This window comes from Canis lupus, chromosome 1, assembly GCF_011100685.1.
Source record: "Canis lupus familiaris isolate Mischka breed German Shepherd chromosome 1, alternate assembly UU_Cfam_GSD_1.0, whole genome shotgun sequence".
Classification (NCBI taxonomy): Eukaryota; Metazoa; Chordata; class Mammalia; order Carnivora; family Canidae; genus Canis; species Canis lupus.
The window spans coordinates 92,196,018-92,215,617 of record NC_049222.1 but is presented as its reverse complement, the minus strand read 5'-3'; the positions used below and the strand labels follow the sequence as shown (position 1 = coordinate 92,215,617).

Sequence of the window (19,600 nt, the reverse complement as noted above, 5' to 3'; positions counted from 1 at the left end):
AGGGTCATAGAATATAATTTAATTCTGACACTAACTACCTGGAATCAGTGTCAGATTCTCTAGGTTTAAGAGCTCAGACCCATAAGACCACCCTCACTTCAGACACCATTTGCAAGTGATGGGTCCCCTGGGCACCATCTTCTGTCCATATTGGCTCCTGCATCAGAGGTTCCCACAAACTCACTCCATTTTGATAATTGGCTTGAACAGTTAAAAAAAAAAAAACTTAGGGAAACATCTACTTATATTTATCAGTTTATCATAATGGATATTACAAAGAGCACAGATGAACAGCCAAATGGAGGTTCCCAAATTTAGGAGCTTCGGTCCCTGTGAAGTTGGGAAGCACTGTCTTTCCAGCACATGGATGCATTCACCAATGCAGAAGCTCTCTGAATCCTGTTGTTAAGGGATTTTTTTTTTTAAAGATTTATTTATTTATTCAGTCAGAGAGCACGCGAGAGAGGCAGAGACACAGGCAGAAGGAGAAGCAGGCTCCATGCAGGAAGCCCGATGTGGGACTCGATCCCAGGTCTCCAGGATCACACCCCGGGCTGCAGGCGGCGCTAAACCGCTACACCACCAGGGCTGCCATTTTTACGGCAACTTCATCATGTGGGCTTGATCATTTATTAACTCAGTCTCCAGCTCCTCTACCTCAGAGGATGAAAGCTGAGGCTGAAAGTTCCAAGCTTCTAATTAGTGCTTGATCTTTCTGGTGACCAGCCCTCCCATCCTGAAGCTATCCAGGAGCCCACCAAAACTCCTCTCACTAGAACAAAAGATGCTCCTGTCACCACCACCTCCCCAAGAAATTCCAAGGGATTTAGGAGCTCTGAGGCAGGAACTGTGGGACAGGGACCAAATATGGATGCTTCTTAGGATATCACACTATTTGTAAAATCTTGGGCATAAAACTGGATTGAGAGAATGAAATACAAAGAGTGAAAATCATTCCTGGACCTCACCTTTAAATCAAGGCTTCTTAGCAGGAGGCCTGAGGTCATTGATAACTGACAGACAGATGAAGTGTCTTCCAGGAATATCTCAGCAGGCCACTTGCTGAAACCCTTGGGGAGTTACCAACCGGCTGGGGATGAATTTTCTTTGGCAAGCTTAACGGAGGCAATGTGTAGATCAGGACTGTCTCAGAAGAAAAATGCTTTGTAAGTGTAGAGTGATCTGGGTCACTGTGCCCAAATCATGACTAGGTGTTTATCTGAAGCAAGAAGGAATGGGATTTGGGAGAAGTTCGGAGACTACTAGTCTTAAATAAATAATCCCTGTAACAAAGACAGAGAAGAAGGAGGTGCACACTGATCAAGACCCAGATACTAAGAGTCTGTGATTTTTAAAGAGCGGAATAAATGTGCTTTTATTCAGCCTTAGTTTCTTAGTAGAGCTCCCAATGTGTTTATCCTATAAATCCTTAATTACATATCATTTCATAATGGAGTTCTGCATAAGCTAACAGTTTTCTTTAGATCTGTGTGTGGTTGTCATGAATATTCCCAGTGATTCATAACACTGCTTGCTTGACCTTTCAGAAATGTGATTTTTTTTTCCATGAGCAGCTTTCTTAGACTAGATACTCTTCTTCTTAAGAAGGACCTAGAGAAAAGGAAATTCAGAATGCCTGGGCTACGTTTTTGTGACATAAGTGTTTTATCAGCCCTCAGTACAGATGGGCGGTTCCACGTACTCACCTGCCGTCTCCTCAGAGCTCTGTGAATCAGGCTGAGCATCAGCCCTTTGTTCCCCAATCACTGGTGGCTCTTCAGGCCAAGGATAGGCTAATTATCTGAACTGCACATTGGAGGAGGAGCCACTTGCAAAGACGAAAACATTTGAGGTTTGGGAAAACCTGAGATGGTTTTTATGCCCACATAACATTTAGTGGAAAATAAAATCCAAATAACCTTCACTCCTTCCTGTTGAAATTGTCAAAATGTTGTTTGTTCTGAATTATTTTATAGTCATGTAGATTTTTCTTTTCAACCAAGCTCCTCGCTTTGTTTTGACCTATGACTAGTTTGCATATATTCTTTTTGTAACGTCTACATCGGCTAAGTCATAATTTGTCAGTCACGTATACATATTGAAGTCTCTAACTCCATACAGTTTCATGCAAATTTTAAAATCACTTTTGCTATTAAAAACTTAAGTCAAGGGATGCCTGGATGACTTAGCGGTTAAGTGCCTGCCTTCGGCCCAGGGCGTGAGTCCCGGGATCGAGTTCCACATCAGGCTCCCTGCATGGAGCCTGCTTCTCTCTCTGCTTGTGTGTCTGCCTCTCTCTCTCTCTCTCTCTCATGAATAAATAAAAACTTTAAGTCAAGAGTTTCTTTCATGACTAGTTGCTATTAAAAAAAAGAGTTCTCAGAGTACCTAGGTGGCTCAGTCAGTTGAGCATCCAACTCCTGGTTTCAGATCAGGTCATGATCTTGGGGTTGTGGGATGGAGCCCTGCATCAGGCTCCAACTCAGTGTGGAGTCTGCTTGAAATTCTCTCTATTACTCTCTCTCTGCCCCTCTCCCCCACTTGCTCCCTTGCACATGCTGTCTCTCCTTCTCTCTCTCTCAAATAAATAAATAAATCTTAAAGAGTATTCTTAATAGACTTAAATCACTTTGAATTTTGGTTTTCTTATCTATAAAGTAGAAATAATGCCTCTCACAGCTGTGGAAGAGACATGTGATAATAAATAAAACACACTTTGTGGGAGGTAAAGATCTATTATAATCATTGATTTTTACCAAAAGGCAAAGCCACTAAAATATAATTATTTAAATATATAATAACATATTCCCTAAAACTATAGTTATATAGGCACATAACTATGTGCTGTTGCTGTGTCTGCCCAGAATAAGCAAATGAAAAGTTAGCTTTTGTTAATATATTAATATTTAGCATTCCTCTAAATCCCATAATTATGCTAGAGGCCACAGAACTCTACACCCGGAAGACTGCTTACAGATGGCAAAAAAAAATTCCCTCATTGGAGAAACTGATTCATTTGTGTAAGAGGAGATACAGATAGAGGAGGAGCACTTCACTCTTCCCTATTAGCCCTCCACTACTGTGTGCTCCCTTGGAGTCCACAAGTAACCCAACTGAAGGTCACAAAAGGATAGAAATTGATCTGAGTCCTTAAACCATGGGGCTGTGTTATGACTGTCATGGTCGACAGGCCCCTTGGTCTGAACAAGACATCCAGTCTTTTATCTGTTGGTTCATCTGCATGTAACAGAAAACACAAATTAACACCAACTTACACATGCAAGAGGTTTTTTTTTGTTTGTTTGTTTGTTTTTTGTTTTTTGTTTTTTTATCCTGCATACAAGAAGTCTGATGGAAGGAGCCTAAGGCAAGGTCGCAACTCCACAGGATTGGTAGATTTGTATTGCCCTGTGCTCCTTGCACCTTTCTGTTACACTAGCCTGGGATATGGCTTGTAACCTGAAGGTCACTTCAGTGCCACCATGCTGGAAGTTAGAGAGAGCTTCAGCCAACAAATCCTTGTCTAAGTAATAAGGTGAATAAAGGAAGGAATCAAATAAGTCTTTCCCTTGTTTTTTGTCCCCCCCCTTTTAGGGAAACCTCAGCAGTACATCTCCACAGCTCATGTTTACATCTCCCAGGCCAGATCTTAGTCAGGTAGCCACGCTTGGCTGCCAGAGAGGCTGGCAAATAGAGGACCTTAGTGTGTTGTTGCCTCTGGTAATATAGGCATCCTATTAGATAAAAAGCAAAAATGGATGCCAGAGAGGCAACCAGCAGTTGCCACACAAAATGTAACTTATCTGGGCCTTTCTCGAGGAAGAGTAGACAGTGAAACCTCTAGTCGAGGAGAATTACAGCTGGTGACCTGATTAACTGTCTCCACCCACACTCCCAGTTCAACTGGAAACTGATCACTGATAAATAGTCGGGCTCACCCAGCATAAAACAGAAGGAATAATAGCTAGCATCTGTTGTGCACTTGCTCTTTGCCAAGCAATGCATAACCACTTTATCGGCATTAATTGTTAAATCACAGAGTAACCTGTGATGTCAGTGCTAATATTATCCCTACACTACATTAAATAATTTGACCGAGATTCCTAGAAAGTCAATTAAGTAGAGACTTGAACTCAGGTCTGTTGTCTCTTAACTACTGCATTATATGCCATCACACACAGGAGAGGAGGAAGAGGGGATAAAATAAATAATGTCCCACAACTAAAGTGAAAAATGGTAGTTAAGATCATTTTTAAAATTTTCATTTATTTTTTAAACATTCACGTATTTAGAGAGAGATCATGAGCACGGGAAGGGAAGGGGAAGAAGGAGAGAAAGAATCTCAAGCAGATTCCCTGCTGACTGAACGGGGAGCCTGACTCGGGGCTCAATCCCACAACCCTGAGGTCATGATCTGAGCTGAAATCAAGAGTTAGACATTCAACCAGTTGAGCCACCCAGATGTCCCAAGATTGTTTTTTTTTTTTAAGTTTGTATGACTTTCCTTCAAATATTAAATAAGTATGTGTTCAATATTTTACTTAGCTTATGAATGGGTAAGCTACTAAGATGTTAAGGCTGTCCAAAGGGGAATTCAGAGAACCACGTGCAGTGAGGAATGCTGAAAAGGATTTGCCAACAGACACAAGACCCATCTGTCCACAGGGTAGTGATCAACTACATTCCACCAGGCACAGTGCCTTTCTGTTTCTAAGGATAAAGGAATTACCGGCATTATCATCAGTTTTACTTACAGAGCTGTAAAATAACTCTAAGGCACTGAAAGGCAAATATTACCAGCAATGAAGGGTTATGCCCTGCTGGACAGGGCCCTCTTATAACCTTTTCACCCATTTTAAACTCTCATAATTTGCAAAAAAAAATTCCTAACATACCTAAATTACCCTCTCCTGTTGCCAGAGATGCCAGCATTTAGAGAGACATAAAGAATATCACTGAAATTTGGGGTGCCTGGATGGCTCAGTGGTTGAGCTTCTGCCTTCAGCTCAGGTCGTGATCCCGGCGTCCCTGGATCAAGTCCTGCATTGGGCTCCTTGCAGGGAGCCTGCTTCTCCCTCTGCCTGTGTCTCTGCCTCTCTCTGTCTCTCTCTGTGTCTCTCATGAATAAATAAATAAAATCTTTTTAAAAAATCACTGAAATTCCTTTTACCCACATACCCTCCATCTCCCTGCTGCCAGAGATTAGGAAGGGCAAAGAATCGTCTCTTGTTTTCGAGCTGTCCTAGCGTGTTGGTGACCACTTCCCAAACTAAGATGAAAAATGGAAGCCAAGGCTGCCTATCTCCTTGGGCGAAGTGATTCACAAATACTTCCTGGGTACCTTCTGTGCACCAGATCGTCTCGAGATGAGCAAAGTAGACATGGCACCTGCTGTCAGAGATTTACAGCCTACAAGGGAAAACTTACCTTCCAGGAGAGAGTAAATAAGCTGTCTAATAGGAAGTACAAAGGTGTAAACCGCCCCTCGCCCCCCGCCACACCTACGCAGATAACTCTGAACTGCTTCTATAGACATTATATATTTTTTAGTGCTTACTTTATTTATTTATTTATTTATTTATTTATTTATTTATTTATTTTTTTTTTTTTTTTTTTTTTTTTTTTTAGTGCTTACTTTATAATTTGGTCAAGGCATCCTTTCCAAGCCCAGATAGCTGGTCTGCCTCCATGAGGGTTATTGAGCATTCTGGAAGATATCAGAGGGGAAATAACTAAGTGCATTAAAGTTGCCAGTGTGGCATTTTGTTTTGTAAACTGGCGTCCAAACTACAGGATTTGCAATATTTCCCTCCTAAAAACTTCATATGACTCCTGTCACCTTTAGAGATTCTGCAGTTACAGAGGGGTGTATGCATACTCGCTCAGTACGGGGAGGCTCCTGGACTCCTCAGACTGCCCTTAAGTCATCTGAAAGAGAAACAGAGAAAAAAAATCCCTTTCTTTGCCCTTCTGTCTCACTTTCCTTCTGCATTGTTCGCCCTTAGTGGTCATTCCGTCTTTCTTACTCTATGTTGTCCTAAATTTTTTTTGCCAACCAGTTCTCCTTCGCCAAGGTTTTTTTGCGCTCGAATCTCTGGCTGGTTCCTCCCGAGGCCCATTTACTCTTTCTTGGCAGCAGATTTCAGAGGGCCCTGGGTTCTGCACGCTGATAATTAGGCACCAGTGGCCCACGAGGGGTCTTCTGCAGTGCTCAGCATTCACCTTGATTAAAGGCAGAAGGCAGGTGTGCACTAAGACAGAGAAAGGAAGAAGGGAGAGGGAAGCAACCACAGGTACTTCCTCTGCAAACGCTTCTTAGAGAGGAGCCAGACCATAATGCCACTGTCTCTGATAAGAGTTGTCAACTACCCTGCTTTAAACACATTGTTAAATATAATTGCTTCCTTCCAAGTCCGTTGATCCCTTGTGACATGTCCTTGGATTGGACATGGACCTCCCTAGGACTCAGGTTTCTGATTCATGAGATGATGGAGTCAGAACTGGTAGTTAGCAAAGAACTTTAGCTTAAATATTCTGTTTAAGTAAATGAAATTCATTGGATTTTTTACTGATAGGGTTTGTATTGCTTTTTCAAACGTTCGGACAGATGTTCAGAATTGCCCATTAAGGAATGGGGTCTGAGAGAAGAGAATAAAAGAAAGATTAATTAGGTGTCCTGCTGTTTGCACGACTGCTTACTGACTTCTTTTTTACATTTAAATTAAAGTAATACCTGTACAGGAGAAAGGGGAATCAAACTGTAGATTTGATCAAGGGTTTTTTTAAAAAGTAACCATCTCCATCCCCCCTCCCCCATGCCTGCTCACATTACTCAATATTTCTGGGGTTTTGTTTTGTTGGGGTTTTTTTTTGGGGGGGGGGTTAGTTCTTTAGCTGATTACCATGATAACTTTATGTCATAATACCCATTCTTCTCTTTCCTAAATTATCTACTTTGGAGACAGTGTTGACTCCTAGTATAATGAAGAGGAAATCTCTTCTGGTACAACTCCCAACTTTCTTTAGTAGATTATTTCTAGATTCTCAATTCTAGATTCTCAAAATTGAGACTATTTCACTGAGTCTTTAATGTTTGTAGGTTGCTTCTGAAAATTTCAACCCTCTGGAAAAGCATATTAAGTATAATGACCACATATGTCTTTCACTGTGGAACCAAGTAGTTTCGTTGGGCCCAAAGAAAAGGAAATGTAATCCGGTATCACTGAACACTTGCTACTGTGAGAAGAATGTTCTGTGTATAAAATACAGACTTATTTCTGTTCAGATTCCCTCCTTTAATGTATATTGTTTCTTTTATCTCTATTATCCTTTCTCTAATATTTCTTCCTCTTGACTGATCCCTTGCATTTTTTCATTTGTGATGAAAAGACTTTTGAGGCTTTTTGTTTCTGAAGATGTTTTCTGTTCCATCACACTTTTAAAATTTTACGCTCAGCAAGTCACTTTCCCTCAGAACTTGCTTCATTATCTGCTAATGTCTTATGTTGCTGATAAGAATTCTGGTATTGGTATGATTCTTGTTCATTTGAGGTGTTTTTTTAACTTTGAAAGTTCAGGGGATCTTTCTCTTTACTCCTCTATGTTAAATTTTGCCATAATGTATGTTGATGTAAATTAACTTTGAAAAAATTCCAGTATAATTAATGTACAGTGTTTATATTAGTTTTAGGTGTATAATATAATGATTCAACAATTCTGTATAATACTCAGTGCTCATCATGATAAGTGTACTCTTCACCCCTAATCATCTATTTCATCCATCCCACCACTTGCCTCCCCTCTAAAAAAAAAAACCCATCAGTTTGTTCTGTAAAGAGTCTTTTTTTTTTTTTTTTGGTTTGTCTCTTTTTTCTTTGTTCATTTGTATTTTTTCTTAAATTTACATATGAGTAAAATCATTTGGTATTTGTCTTTGACTGATTGACTTATTTCACTTAGTATTTATATCCTCTAAATCTGTCCATATTGTTGCAAATGTCAGATTTAATTCTTTTTATGGCTGGGTAAGATTCCATTTTCTTTCTTTCTATCTATCTATCTATCTATCTATCTATCTATCTATCTATCTTCCATTATAGATGGAAGATAGATAGATAAATACACACACACACACACATCTCTTCATCTTTTGATGGACACTTGGGTTGCTTCCATGTTTTGGCTATTGTAAATAATGCTGCAGTAAATGTAGGGGTGCATATATCTTTTTGAATTAGTGTTTTCATATTTGGGTAAATACCCAGTAGCATGATCCCTGGATTATAGGGTAGATCTATTTTTAATTTTTTGAGGAGCCTCGATACTGTTTTTCACAGTGACTGTACCAGTTTACATTCCCACTACCACTGCATGGGGATTTCTTTTTCTCTACATCCTCACCAACACTTGTTGTTTCTTGTGTTGTTGATTTTAGCTATTCTGACAGGTATAAAATGATATATCATTGTGGTTTTGATTAATATTTCTCTGATGATGAGTGATGTTGAGCATCTCTTCGCATGTCTGTTGGCCATCTGGATGTCTTCTTTGGAAAAATGTATGTTCATGTCTTCTGCCCATGCCTTAGTTTTAATTGGATTATTTGATTTTTTGGTGTTGAGTTGTGTAAGTTCTTTATATATTTTGGATATATATGCCCTGAGTTCTTTCATGTTGGAAATGTGAATAGAGCTTTCTCTGGATTCAGTCTTCTTTTGGTCATAATTTTTTTTCTTCTAGATTTTGTAGAAATTTCTTAACATGCGTATGACTCAAAAGGACTCTAATGCCAGCCTGATTCTCTTTCACATTTAAGGTGATCTGTTTTTCTTCCTGAGTGCTCAAGGAATTCATTCTTTTCTCTTTATTTTTTTTTAATTTTTTTTTTAGATTTTATTTATTTATTCATGAGACACACACAGAGAGAGAGAGAGAGAGAGAGAGAGAGAGAGAGAGAGGCAGAGACAGAAGCAGGCTCCATGCAGGGAGCCCAATATGGGACTCCATCCTGGGTCTCCAGGATCACTCCCTGAGCCAAAGGCAGCGCTAAGCCCCTGAGCCACCTGGGCTGCCCACATTCTTCTTTAACCCAAGATCTTGAACAGAATTGATTTTTATTGGGGGGGATTTTCTTTTATTCTTTCAGTGATTTTTTTTTTTTGCATTCTATTTTCCTATACATCTGAGACATAATTTCCTTTACTGCTGTTTTGATCTGTCTTCCATGCCTACTAACTTCTTTCTAATTGCAGAAATCAGTTTGCCTTATTACTCTGCATTCATTATGGCTATCTCAAACTTCTCTATTAATAGGATAACTTTAAACTTACTATTATAAAATATTTCATGCATACAAAAGGGGGTATGAGTGTAAATGCAAGATATGAAGAATACTAACCAAATGAGCACATATATCCCCTAAAACCCGGTGGAAGAACTAGACCAGTCTAAAATTCCTATTTGCCTCTCCCTGATTTCACCTCTTCCTTGTGCTCTCAAAAGCTACCAACATCTTAAGTTTTAACATTAAAAAGTTTAAAAATATAATTTAGTATATCCTAGTCAATACAGTCTACCTTTGAAAACATTTGACCTTTTTTAAATAAAAGAAATCATGCTATATATTCTTCAGCAGCCTGATTTTCCCCCCTAAAATTCTGTTTGTGAAATTAATTTATGTTAACATATGTACCTCTGGTTCTTTCTCACTGTTGAATAGTATCCCTACAATGGACGTGCCACTATTTATTCATTCATTTCCTGTCAATAGTTATTTCTGGCTTATTGTAAATTTGTATCTTATAATTCCCAATATTATTATAAAAAATTTAGTATAGCTTATCTTGTATATGTGTTCAAATATTCCTCTAGAATGTGAATTTCTAGGCAGTGGTATTTCTGAGTTACAGAAGGAGCACCTCTTCAGCTTTATGGATGCCAAATGGTTATAAATAATTTGAATTCAATATATTTTCTTCCCACCTATTAGCTATGTATTACTCCATAATTATGTTGCTTTACTTCTTGATTTGTTTCTTTGCAACCAAAGTCTCTCATTTAAGCTCAGTTTTATTGTCTTAATCATCTTATCTTTAAACTCTTGCTCAATTTCATCTATATTCTCTTTGATTGATATATCTCTCTGTACTTTCTCATTTAATTTGATCCTTGAAATGACACTGAAGGGATTGGTGCCATTATTACCCTAATTTTATAGATGAATAAAAGGACTTCCAAGAAATTACGTGTTTTGGCCACAGTCTTACAGCTCCTAGGTGGAGAATTCAACACTAGCACCCAAATCTTTCACCTCTGAAACACTTGCTCTTCCCACCTCTTTGAGACAGAATATAATTAAATACTCTGTTGTGTAGTGTGGCTTCTAAGCCTAATTCAGCTTCCATACTGAACAATGCATTTTCAACACGTGTAACTCAATGAAAAACCTCCTAAGTAGGACAAGAATCACAGCGTACCAAGTGAAATTATTACCCTGATCTACCTGGGAAGTTACAATGACACTAAGAGGATGAATTCTGCTGCCAACACCTAAAGTGTGTGCATGTGTGTTCATGTGCATGTGTGTGTGCACACATGAACGTGCATGCACATGTGCACACATGCATGTGTGCACACAGCTTTAGCAACTAATAGAAGCAACAGAACTCTTGATAAGTTTTTGAAATCCAGTATAATTACAAGGAAACAGAAGCAAACAGCATGATGTGGGTTTGCCTGTACCTTGATGGTGTCTGGGAAAAGAGATTCCCTCTTTCCTGAACTCTTAGAGAAGGACCAGGTCACACAGGCAAAATCTATACAGCAGTGAACATGGAATATGATGGCACCTTCCTCTGGCTTAGCAGTCTTTTCCAGCACTTGGAGACATGTATTGAGACTCATTTTTTCCTGGAAAAGATAGTTCTACTGAGTTTTGGTTTTGGAAGAATGGTATATGAGGTGACAGCCTAGCACAGTATTATCTGTACCAAGAATGCTGTAAAATAAAAGTGAAGGGAAGGCAAACAACATTGACTCAGAGACTAGAGTGTGTCTAATGTCCAGAATTAGCTCTTCTCATGGCTTAGCAATTATTGCTGGAGTTTATGTCCTGTTTACAGACATCTGCATCAAAGAATTGTAATCAAACTTAAGGTTATCAAATAAACTCCTTTCATTGTTTTCCAAAGGTTGATCTGCAGGAGATAAATAACTGTTCAGTGAGAAAAAAGAACTGCAAAGTAACCAAATAAGTTTGCATGTCTTTGATTTAACCAAGACAAATGGTTTTCTTTTCTGCAAAACTCTTCAAAGCAATTAGTATGCTAATGGACCCTGAATTTGTAAAAGAGGGATATGTATTATAGAGAAGTTCCAAAATTATTTGATCATGAAGCTCTTGTGTTCGTGGACTCCAGGAATATATTTTGGGGAAATTTGGCTTTCTTCTAATCATAAAATGTTAGAACTCGAAAGAGCCTGAGAACAACTCTCCAGTTTTAAACTTTAATTTTGCAAGGAAGGAGACCAAAATTTATAGGGCTTAAGTGACTTCCCCAGGGTCACACAACTCTTTGGTAGTAAAGGGAGAACCAGAATTCATATTTTCAGATTCCTGATCTAGTGTTCTTTGAATCTGATTCACAGTAAATTAAGTCACATGATGCAGTGACTTAGAGCTAGGACTGTTTGCCCACTTCCATAAATGTGGTATTTCCTTCTTTAGCAGTGAAAATAATGAGGCTCAGAATTCTTTCCTGTGAATCCCAAATTGCCCTTCTGACAGCTCATACAATCCTTTCTCCAAAGCCTTGTTATATCTCTGATGTTTCTGAGGGATCAGTACCCTACGATTATTTTCTGTAAACTCTCCATATTGAGTAATATCATGCTCACTTGGATATCCTTTCATATTGGTCCCTCCAGCAAAACTTAGAAAAGCTCCCCTCCCAACATTCTAGTCCAAGTTAATGAGGCAGCTTTATATACTGACATGTGGACAGTCTCATACTCCACAAACAGAATTTAGAAAGGGCTCAAAATCTGGAAGTGGAGTCCCTTTGTGGCAGGCAATAGAGCAATGTGTATCAGAAACCTTTAAAATTTGCATACTCTTTAAATTTGAAGGAAGCAATGGGAAATAATGCAAATAACTGTATTATTTGTCAATACATTGTCATAATGAAAAATTTAATATAACCCGAATGTCCAATAGCATGGTGTTGAGTAAATGGATCAGAGTATTTTTATAAAATACAGTATAGCCAGTAGAAATTGTGTTGTAGAAAACTCTACAGAGTGATATTTAAAACAGAACTTTCTAACAGCTCTGTCAGGACGGAGATATTGATGCCTTTTGTCCTCATCAGGAGCTAGGCAGGATGTAGTGTGGTCTGAGCTCCCAGCTCCACTATCTCAAGCTGTCAAATAAAATATTATACATTTTTAATTTTTTAAAGATTTTATTTATTTATTCATGAGAGACAGAGAGAGAGAGAGAGGCAGAGACACAGGCAGAGGGAGAAGCAGGCTCCCTCTGGGGAACCTGATGCAGGACTCAGTCCCAGGACCCCAGGAGCATAACCTGAGCCAAAGGCAGATGCTGAACCATTGAGCCACCAGGCTCCCCTGTTACACATTTTTATAAACAGAGATATATTTGCATGTCTGCTAAGGAATATACTTCGTCTACATCTGGATAGAGCAGTACAAATGATCTCTATTTTCATGTTTTTGCTCATCTGCATTTCCCTTTTCTAGTGAATAGTATTCTTTAGTAAAATAATAGGCAATAAAATAACTTTAACACTTATATAGCCATCAATATGCTTTATCTTGTTTTATCTTCAAGCAAGCCTATGTAGCAGGCACTACTATTATTCTTTTTGTTATGTAAATGCTATTTTTAAAATCCATATTTGAAGCTATTAAGATTGGACAAGCTGATGCAGGCAGAAAGGAAAAGGTGGAAATGAGACATATCCAGAAGGAAGAAATAAGAAAACATAGTTACTAATTGTCTGTGGGAAGCAACTATGCCCCCAGGATACTGAGGATTATCATATTCGTGACCAAAACAGAACCAAGGAAATACAAGATTATATAGAAGTTTTTAGAAAGCCTAGAGGAACGGTTAGTTTTCAAGAAGAAGCTGGGGCAGGCTCTTTACTTATTGATAATGAAGCGACAAAGCATGTTGGTGGATATGTCTATTGATGGTGGAGCTCAGGTGAGAACCTAAGGATGTAGTTTGGGTGTTTATCCACAATGGAGCCACAGTAGAGCTGTGCAAATGAGTGGATCCTCACACAAGAGAGTGTGCAGAGAACAGCAGGGCACCAAAAGCTGTAACCTTTGGGCTTTGTCTCCACAAGGGAGAATGCCATGAGTCCCCTGAACTGGACTTCCATGTGTGGAACGATGATACAACAGAATTCCAAGAGTCTTTAGGCTTAAACATTAACAACAGTGGATAAAGGTTGACAGTGCAGGACATGTTCAGACACTTTTTTAATTGTTTTTCCTTAGATCAGAAATTATTTTATTTCTTTTTTAAAAAGTATAAGTAGAAAAGACATTTAATAAGCTTATGGGGCATGTGTTGGTGAACAACAGCCTAGAAGAAAGGACTCAAGGTGAAAGGTACCCTAGCTCTGTGAAAAGGTGATCAGAAATGGAAAAAATACAACTGACTCACGACAAATGCATGGCATGCTGCATTTATGATGAAGAAAGGGGTCAAGTTATGAAAATACAAAATGGAAGGTCTCTGTGTATAAATACAGTGAGCACAGATCTAAGAGTCTCAGGAAGCCACAACTGGAAAATGAGTATACTGTATATTTTTATGCTGGTGCATTCAAGATGTTTATTAGGAAATACATTTTTCAGGCAGTAGAAAGACATAAATGTAATAATGCAATTTCTTTGTCATATTTGGCATTAAGAAGAAATATATTAGAAATATAATAAACACATATCTCTTCAAGGTCCCAGTTTTAAGGGAATTGAAAGTTATTAAATAGAATGCAGAGGACATCAAGGAAAAATGAGTACATAACTATAAAATATGCTTCTAAAGAAAGGTTAATGAACATGCTATTATTTATTTCTGGAATCAAAAGACCACAGGATAATTTAATGAGGATCAGGATCATTAATTTGTGCAAGATTATTGTACAGTGCTTTTTGGCATCTTTATTCCAGGTAGAATGATGGGAAATAAACTGAAACCATTAATTAAAAATAATTCCCCCAAAAGCACATGCACATATATATACACACATGCCCAGACAATACACATTCACACACCCATGTGCACACACACATGTGAGTGTTTATGTAGAGTCTGGAGGAGTATACATCAAAGTATTAGTAGGTATTATTTATATGTGGTACAATTATAGATGTTTTTATTCCTTGCATATGTGTGTCTTCTAAATTACCTATAATAAACACGAAATATGTGTTACAATATGAAAAATAAGTTTATTTTCTAAAGCATTTTATAGACACAGATATGTCAATTCCCTCTCATCCCTATCACTATGTCAACCCTTAATCTGTAAAGCTTATTTTTTTGTAAGAGTCTGTATAACAATACTAGTCCCCTGTTTTATCTTTTTTCAGATGCTGGTGAAAAATAACCACCTTTCTGACAAGATCATTGTTCTGCCAGGGAAAATTGAAGACATCTCTCTTCCTGAAGCTGTAGATGTGATCATTTCAGAACCGATGGGATACATGCTGTTTAATGAAAGGATGCTGGAGAGTTACCTTCATTCCAAAAAATGGCTGAAAGCAAATGGTGAGTTGGCCAGTTCCTGGTTCAGAGGATAGAAGCTGACATTTCCACAAGAATTTGCCATCCTCTTTCCCTCATATTTAATTTTGGATGGAAAAGAGGAGAGGACATTTCTATTATACCAGTTTTTTTTTAATTTTCTCATCTTAATCTTCCATAACAGATGATCTAGTCTCCAGCCATAAGGCTATAGGTGCTGGAGGGCTGCATGGTATTAAATATGGTACAGGGGACCAGTTCGGAGCTATGTGTTTCTGTCCCATTCTATCACTTTCTTCCCTAATGAACTTCACCAACCACTTGGCCTTTTGACTTTGGTTTTCTCATCTGTATTTTTAAAATAATCTCTAAAATAAATCCCTGAAGCCCTTTTAAGTGTTGGTTTTCTATAATGTGAGAAACTCTCTGAGTCCCTGTCCTTTCTGACATATTCTTCCCCAACTATGTCTCTCTTTCCCTGAGATCGGTACATATAATTGAGATAATAATATAAAATCCAATATTTCTTTTGTGCTTATCAGGTGTCTACAAGCACTAAGCAATCTGCATAAATTAATTTATGAAAACCTTAGCAAGTGTGAATGGTGGAGGTTTTTAATTTATTTGAAAGATCAGTGCTGAGGTTCTTGGTGATTTTACACTCCTTTGACGGGATGTTTGGCAGTGTCTGGGGACATTTTAGTTTGTCACAGCTGGGAGAAGGGTAGTATTGGAATCCAGTGGGAGAAGCCAGGTATGCTGCTAAACATCCTTCAGAGTATAGGACAGACCCCTGCCCCATCAAAGAGTTATCTAGCCTACAATGTCAACAGTACCAAGATTGAGACCTGGTTTACTGGGAGGTACCATTACCTTCCCCAATTTACAAAGAGAAAATGGAGGCAGAGTGGGAGAAAGCAACTTGGTAGGGGCACGCCTCTGGTAAATGACAGAGCAGGGATGTGAACCCAGGTCTGTCTCACCCTGAAGACTCCTGCGCACATGCTAACTTTCTGCTCTTTACTGGAGAAAGCGGACACATTTTCACAAAATGTTTTTCCAAATGAAGCGTAGAAAGTAACTGGCCAATTTTAAAAGTTGCATCTCCCATTAAAATTGTAGCACGTTACCCATGATGTGGCTCCCTACCTTGATAGCCAGTGCAGACAAAATAGCAACCACCAGTGCAGCAATTGCTCACCACGTTAATGTGGTATACGCATACCAGTGTGTGCATGTAAGTAAAGCTTGAGGCTCATCTATAATTTCCTGCATGCTTCGAAATGTAGGGATTCAGAGATAGGCACTTAAAAAAAGAAAACTCATGCAAAAATAAACAAACAGACAAAGTGTACCTGTGTCACAAACTTCATTAGTATGCCTGTAGTCAAACAGCCAGGATGGTCTTGGAAGCCTTGTGTTTATATGATGAAATTGAACTATGGAAATGAGCATAAAGGAACAGGCTGCATAGATTTCCTACTCAATGCCCCTCAGAAAGAATTTTTGTATTTTTGTCTGGATTTGTTTTTCAAATGGCTAGATACTTGCTATTGGTGAGTTTCTGAACATGGTTAATTCACATGCGTCTACTGAGCCCCGCTAAGCTGAATATTGAGACTTAATATCTGGGCATCCTTTTCCCCCCAGATATTTGAAATAGATACGAAATTTTTACTGGGCTGTGTATCTTTAACTAGACAGGAGAAATGAATACCTGTGATTTTATCTCCTTTTTAATCCGTGTCTTCCTGAGGGAAGCAGGCTTGATTTTTTTCCCTAATTATTTTTATTTTTGTTTTTTGTTTTTTTTCCAAATTATTTTTTTCAGCAAAATAAGATGTAATTTACATCAAATAATAAAAAAAGGCTTCTGATGAAAAAATGGTAACCTTACCCCTGCTCCACCTCTTCCTGTCCTGAGACTACTCCCCAAAAGCTTTCCTTTTCCGCTCCATTCTGGACTTCTTCCATCACTTACCTATATATTTTGATACAAAATTATCATACTGCTATTTTTGTCACCCTCTGGTTGAGAAATTTGCTCTCCTACATAGCATTTTCCTCCCTGCTTGATGTATCCTTGCTCCCTGCCCCTGTCTTCTCGATATATTTATGCAGGTCCTCAATTCCTTTTCCAAACCCTTGAGGCCAGATATGTTTCGGAATCCTGAATCCAGAGGACTTTGGAAAGGTAATACAGTCATATACCGTGGATTACTTAATGCCTCCAGTGGAGTCTGAAGCAACACTCTGTAATGAAACACATTACATTTCTGCAACAAACCATATGAATATGGATACCGAGTGGTATAAATAATGACTATAAATAAACTCATGTCAGTTCAGGTCAGGTTTTGCCATCAGATGATGTTGCTGCAAACGTGCAAAAATCTGTTACTTCACAGAGCTTTGGGGACATCATTTAATATGAAGAAATATGGACTGAGATCATCATTTGGTTAACTCAGTAATCAGTGTTTATGTTATTATGACAATGTTTGTATTGTTCCATACAGAGTCAGGTAGTCTAGTGAGTGCATAGGATTTTGTATTTTCTCATGAAATCTTGTGTTTTTCTTAGTTATTTTTCATTAGCTTGGTTTTTCCTATACTCATTAATTGTTTCCATGCTTCAAGAGGTCTGATAGATCCCATCAATATTTTGTCTATAGAAGCCTTCCTCCTGTGGATGCTCTGTCCTCCCCTCCCACACATAATGTGGTTCTCCAGCTCTGCTGCATGCCTGCCATGCTTGACTTTCCATCATCATTCTTTTGTCTTCTTCTTTGCTGGTGTTCACCATCATTTTAGCAAAGAGTATTCTCTGACAGCTTTTGGAGAAAGGGCACTTGAGAAGTTACTTTTTATGGATCCCTTGTATTATCATCTTGCAGGGTAGAAAATTTGAACTTGGGGATCCCTGGGTGGCGCAGCGGTTTGGCGCCTGCCTTTGGCCCAGGGCGCGATCCTGGAGACCCGGGATCGAGTCCCACGTCGGGCTCCTGGTGCATGGAGCCTGCTTCTCCCTCTGCCTGTGTCTCTGCCTCTCTCTCTCTCTCTCTCTCTGTGACTATCATAAATAAATAAATAAAAAATTAAAAAAAAAAGAAAATTTGAACTTGGACACAATTTTAACTCAGTATTTTCAAGACATCTCTCTATGGTTTTTGGTTTCCAGTGTTGCTGTTGAGAGGCCTCATGACCCCCTGACTCTTATTCCTTTAGAGTGACATCATTTCCCCCTCTGGATGCTTTTAGTATCTTGCTTTATTTCTAGCCTTCTTACTGTGAAAAGCTTTTAAAATTTGTGTGTTGGGCATGAAATGAGAGTGTTTCATCAGAAGGCTCATCTTCTTCAACTCTGAGAATTTTTCTTGTATTTTTACCTTTAATGACTTCCTCCCCTCCATTTTATATCTTTGGAATTCCTGTTAGGTTTGAGGGTCAAAGCACCTCTGAAGCTTCCCAAGTTTTCACAGTTGGTGATACATATTGCTTTTCTTTCTTTTTAAAAAAATTTTATTTATTTATTCATGAGAGACACAGAGAGAGGCATTGGGAGAAGCAGGCTTCTTGTGGGGAACCTGATGTGGGACTTGATCCCAGGAAACCTGGGATCACACTCAATCACTGAGCCACCCACGTGCCCCAACATATTGCTTTTCTAAGGTTGTCTAATAGCTTTCTGTCTTGAAATTGAAAACCCACTAGGCAGTCATTATTGCTTTGACACCAGTGCATGAGATTTAGGTGGACACATGTGAATAATGTAACAATCATGTTTTTTCTCCAACGATAAAGATTGTTTTATTTATTTCCCTAGGTAAAACCATCTGTTCTATTTTAAGAGGCATTGAAGGGAGCATAGTTACAGTATGGGGTCACGGACTCACAGATGAGATTCCATCTCTGGATTTCCCCATTCTACTTATTAACTATCTGACTGAGTCACTTAAATTTCCCTGTTCCTTTGTTTTCTCATGTATAAAGTAATGGTATAATAATAGAACCTACTTTATATTGTGATGAGGATTAAATGAAGTCATACATGGGAAACCCATAGAAAAGTTCATGGCAAAGAGTTAAACATAATCAAGAAATTTTAGGAATTATTTTTGTGACAGCATCTCCAGTTTGTAAGATGATACTTAATTCTGAAATATGGTTAGCAGTAGTAATTCAATCTTTCTTTTATGTGCAGGTTCATAAGTGACTATGAAAAAGAGTCTCCCTAAAAATGACAAGAAAAAATAATGCGAATCACTGTATCTCCCTGCTTGGAAGGGCTGGGCTTCAGGCATGCCAGTCTAGGTGTTCATCTGCCTGCCAAAGAATCTGCCCTTTCCCATGGTGACTGTAAATGTCAGGAACAGAACACAAGAGTGGGGGTCCCAGCAAGGAGGATGGTGAACTCCTAGAGAAGCATAGCTTCTTATGGCACTTTAAAAGATAGTCAATATGATTATACATGGATGAAGTCCGAGAATGGAGATAATTATGTGATAGAATGATGGGAGGTACTATTTTCAAAGCTGTTTTTACAATCAAAACAATTTTTTTTTTAAATGAAGGAAGTGCACAGAATGCCTCGCACAGGGCAGATAGAAAGGAAGAAGCCGACAGTGGAGAAGGCCATATGCCAGGTTAAATGCCTCACCTAAGACTCCACCAGCTTTTATCATAACATGGCTTTGTGACTTGCATTAGTATTTATGTCTTTGTATTTCCCCCAACCTTCTAATTTTTTTTATCCTCACTTTGAGGCAAAATTATGTTTCAGCCTCTCGGGTAACACTGAAATAGAAGGAAAAATGG

At 38.6% G+C, this 19,600-nt stretch overlaps 1 protein-coding gene across 3 annotated transcripts in view; it reads left to right on the top strand.

Moving 5' to 3' along the window:
* Nucleotides 1-19,600, top strand: part of LOC609469 (histone-arginine methyltransferase CARM1-like) — a 250,915-nt gene that overhangs the window by 198,089 nt on the left and 33,226 nt on the right. For all 3 annotated transcript variants that reach the window (XM_038527174.1, XM_038527176.1, XM_038527175.1), the window contains one exon: nucleotides 14,629-14,806. In XM_038527174.1, coding sequence (XP_038383102.1) covers nucleotides 14,629-14,806 — 178 coding nt within the window. The remainder of the gene's footprint in view (nucleotides 1-14,628; nucleotides 14,807-19,600) is intronic.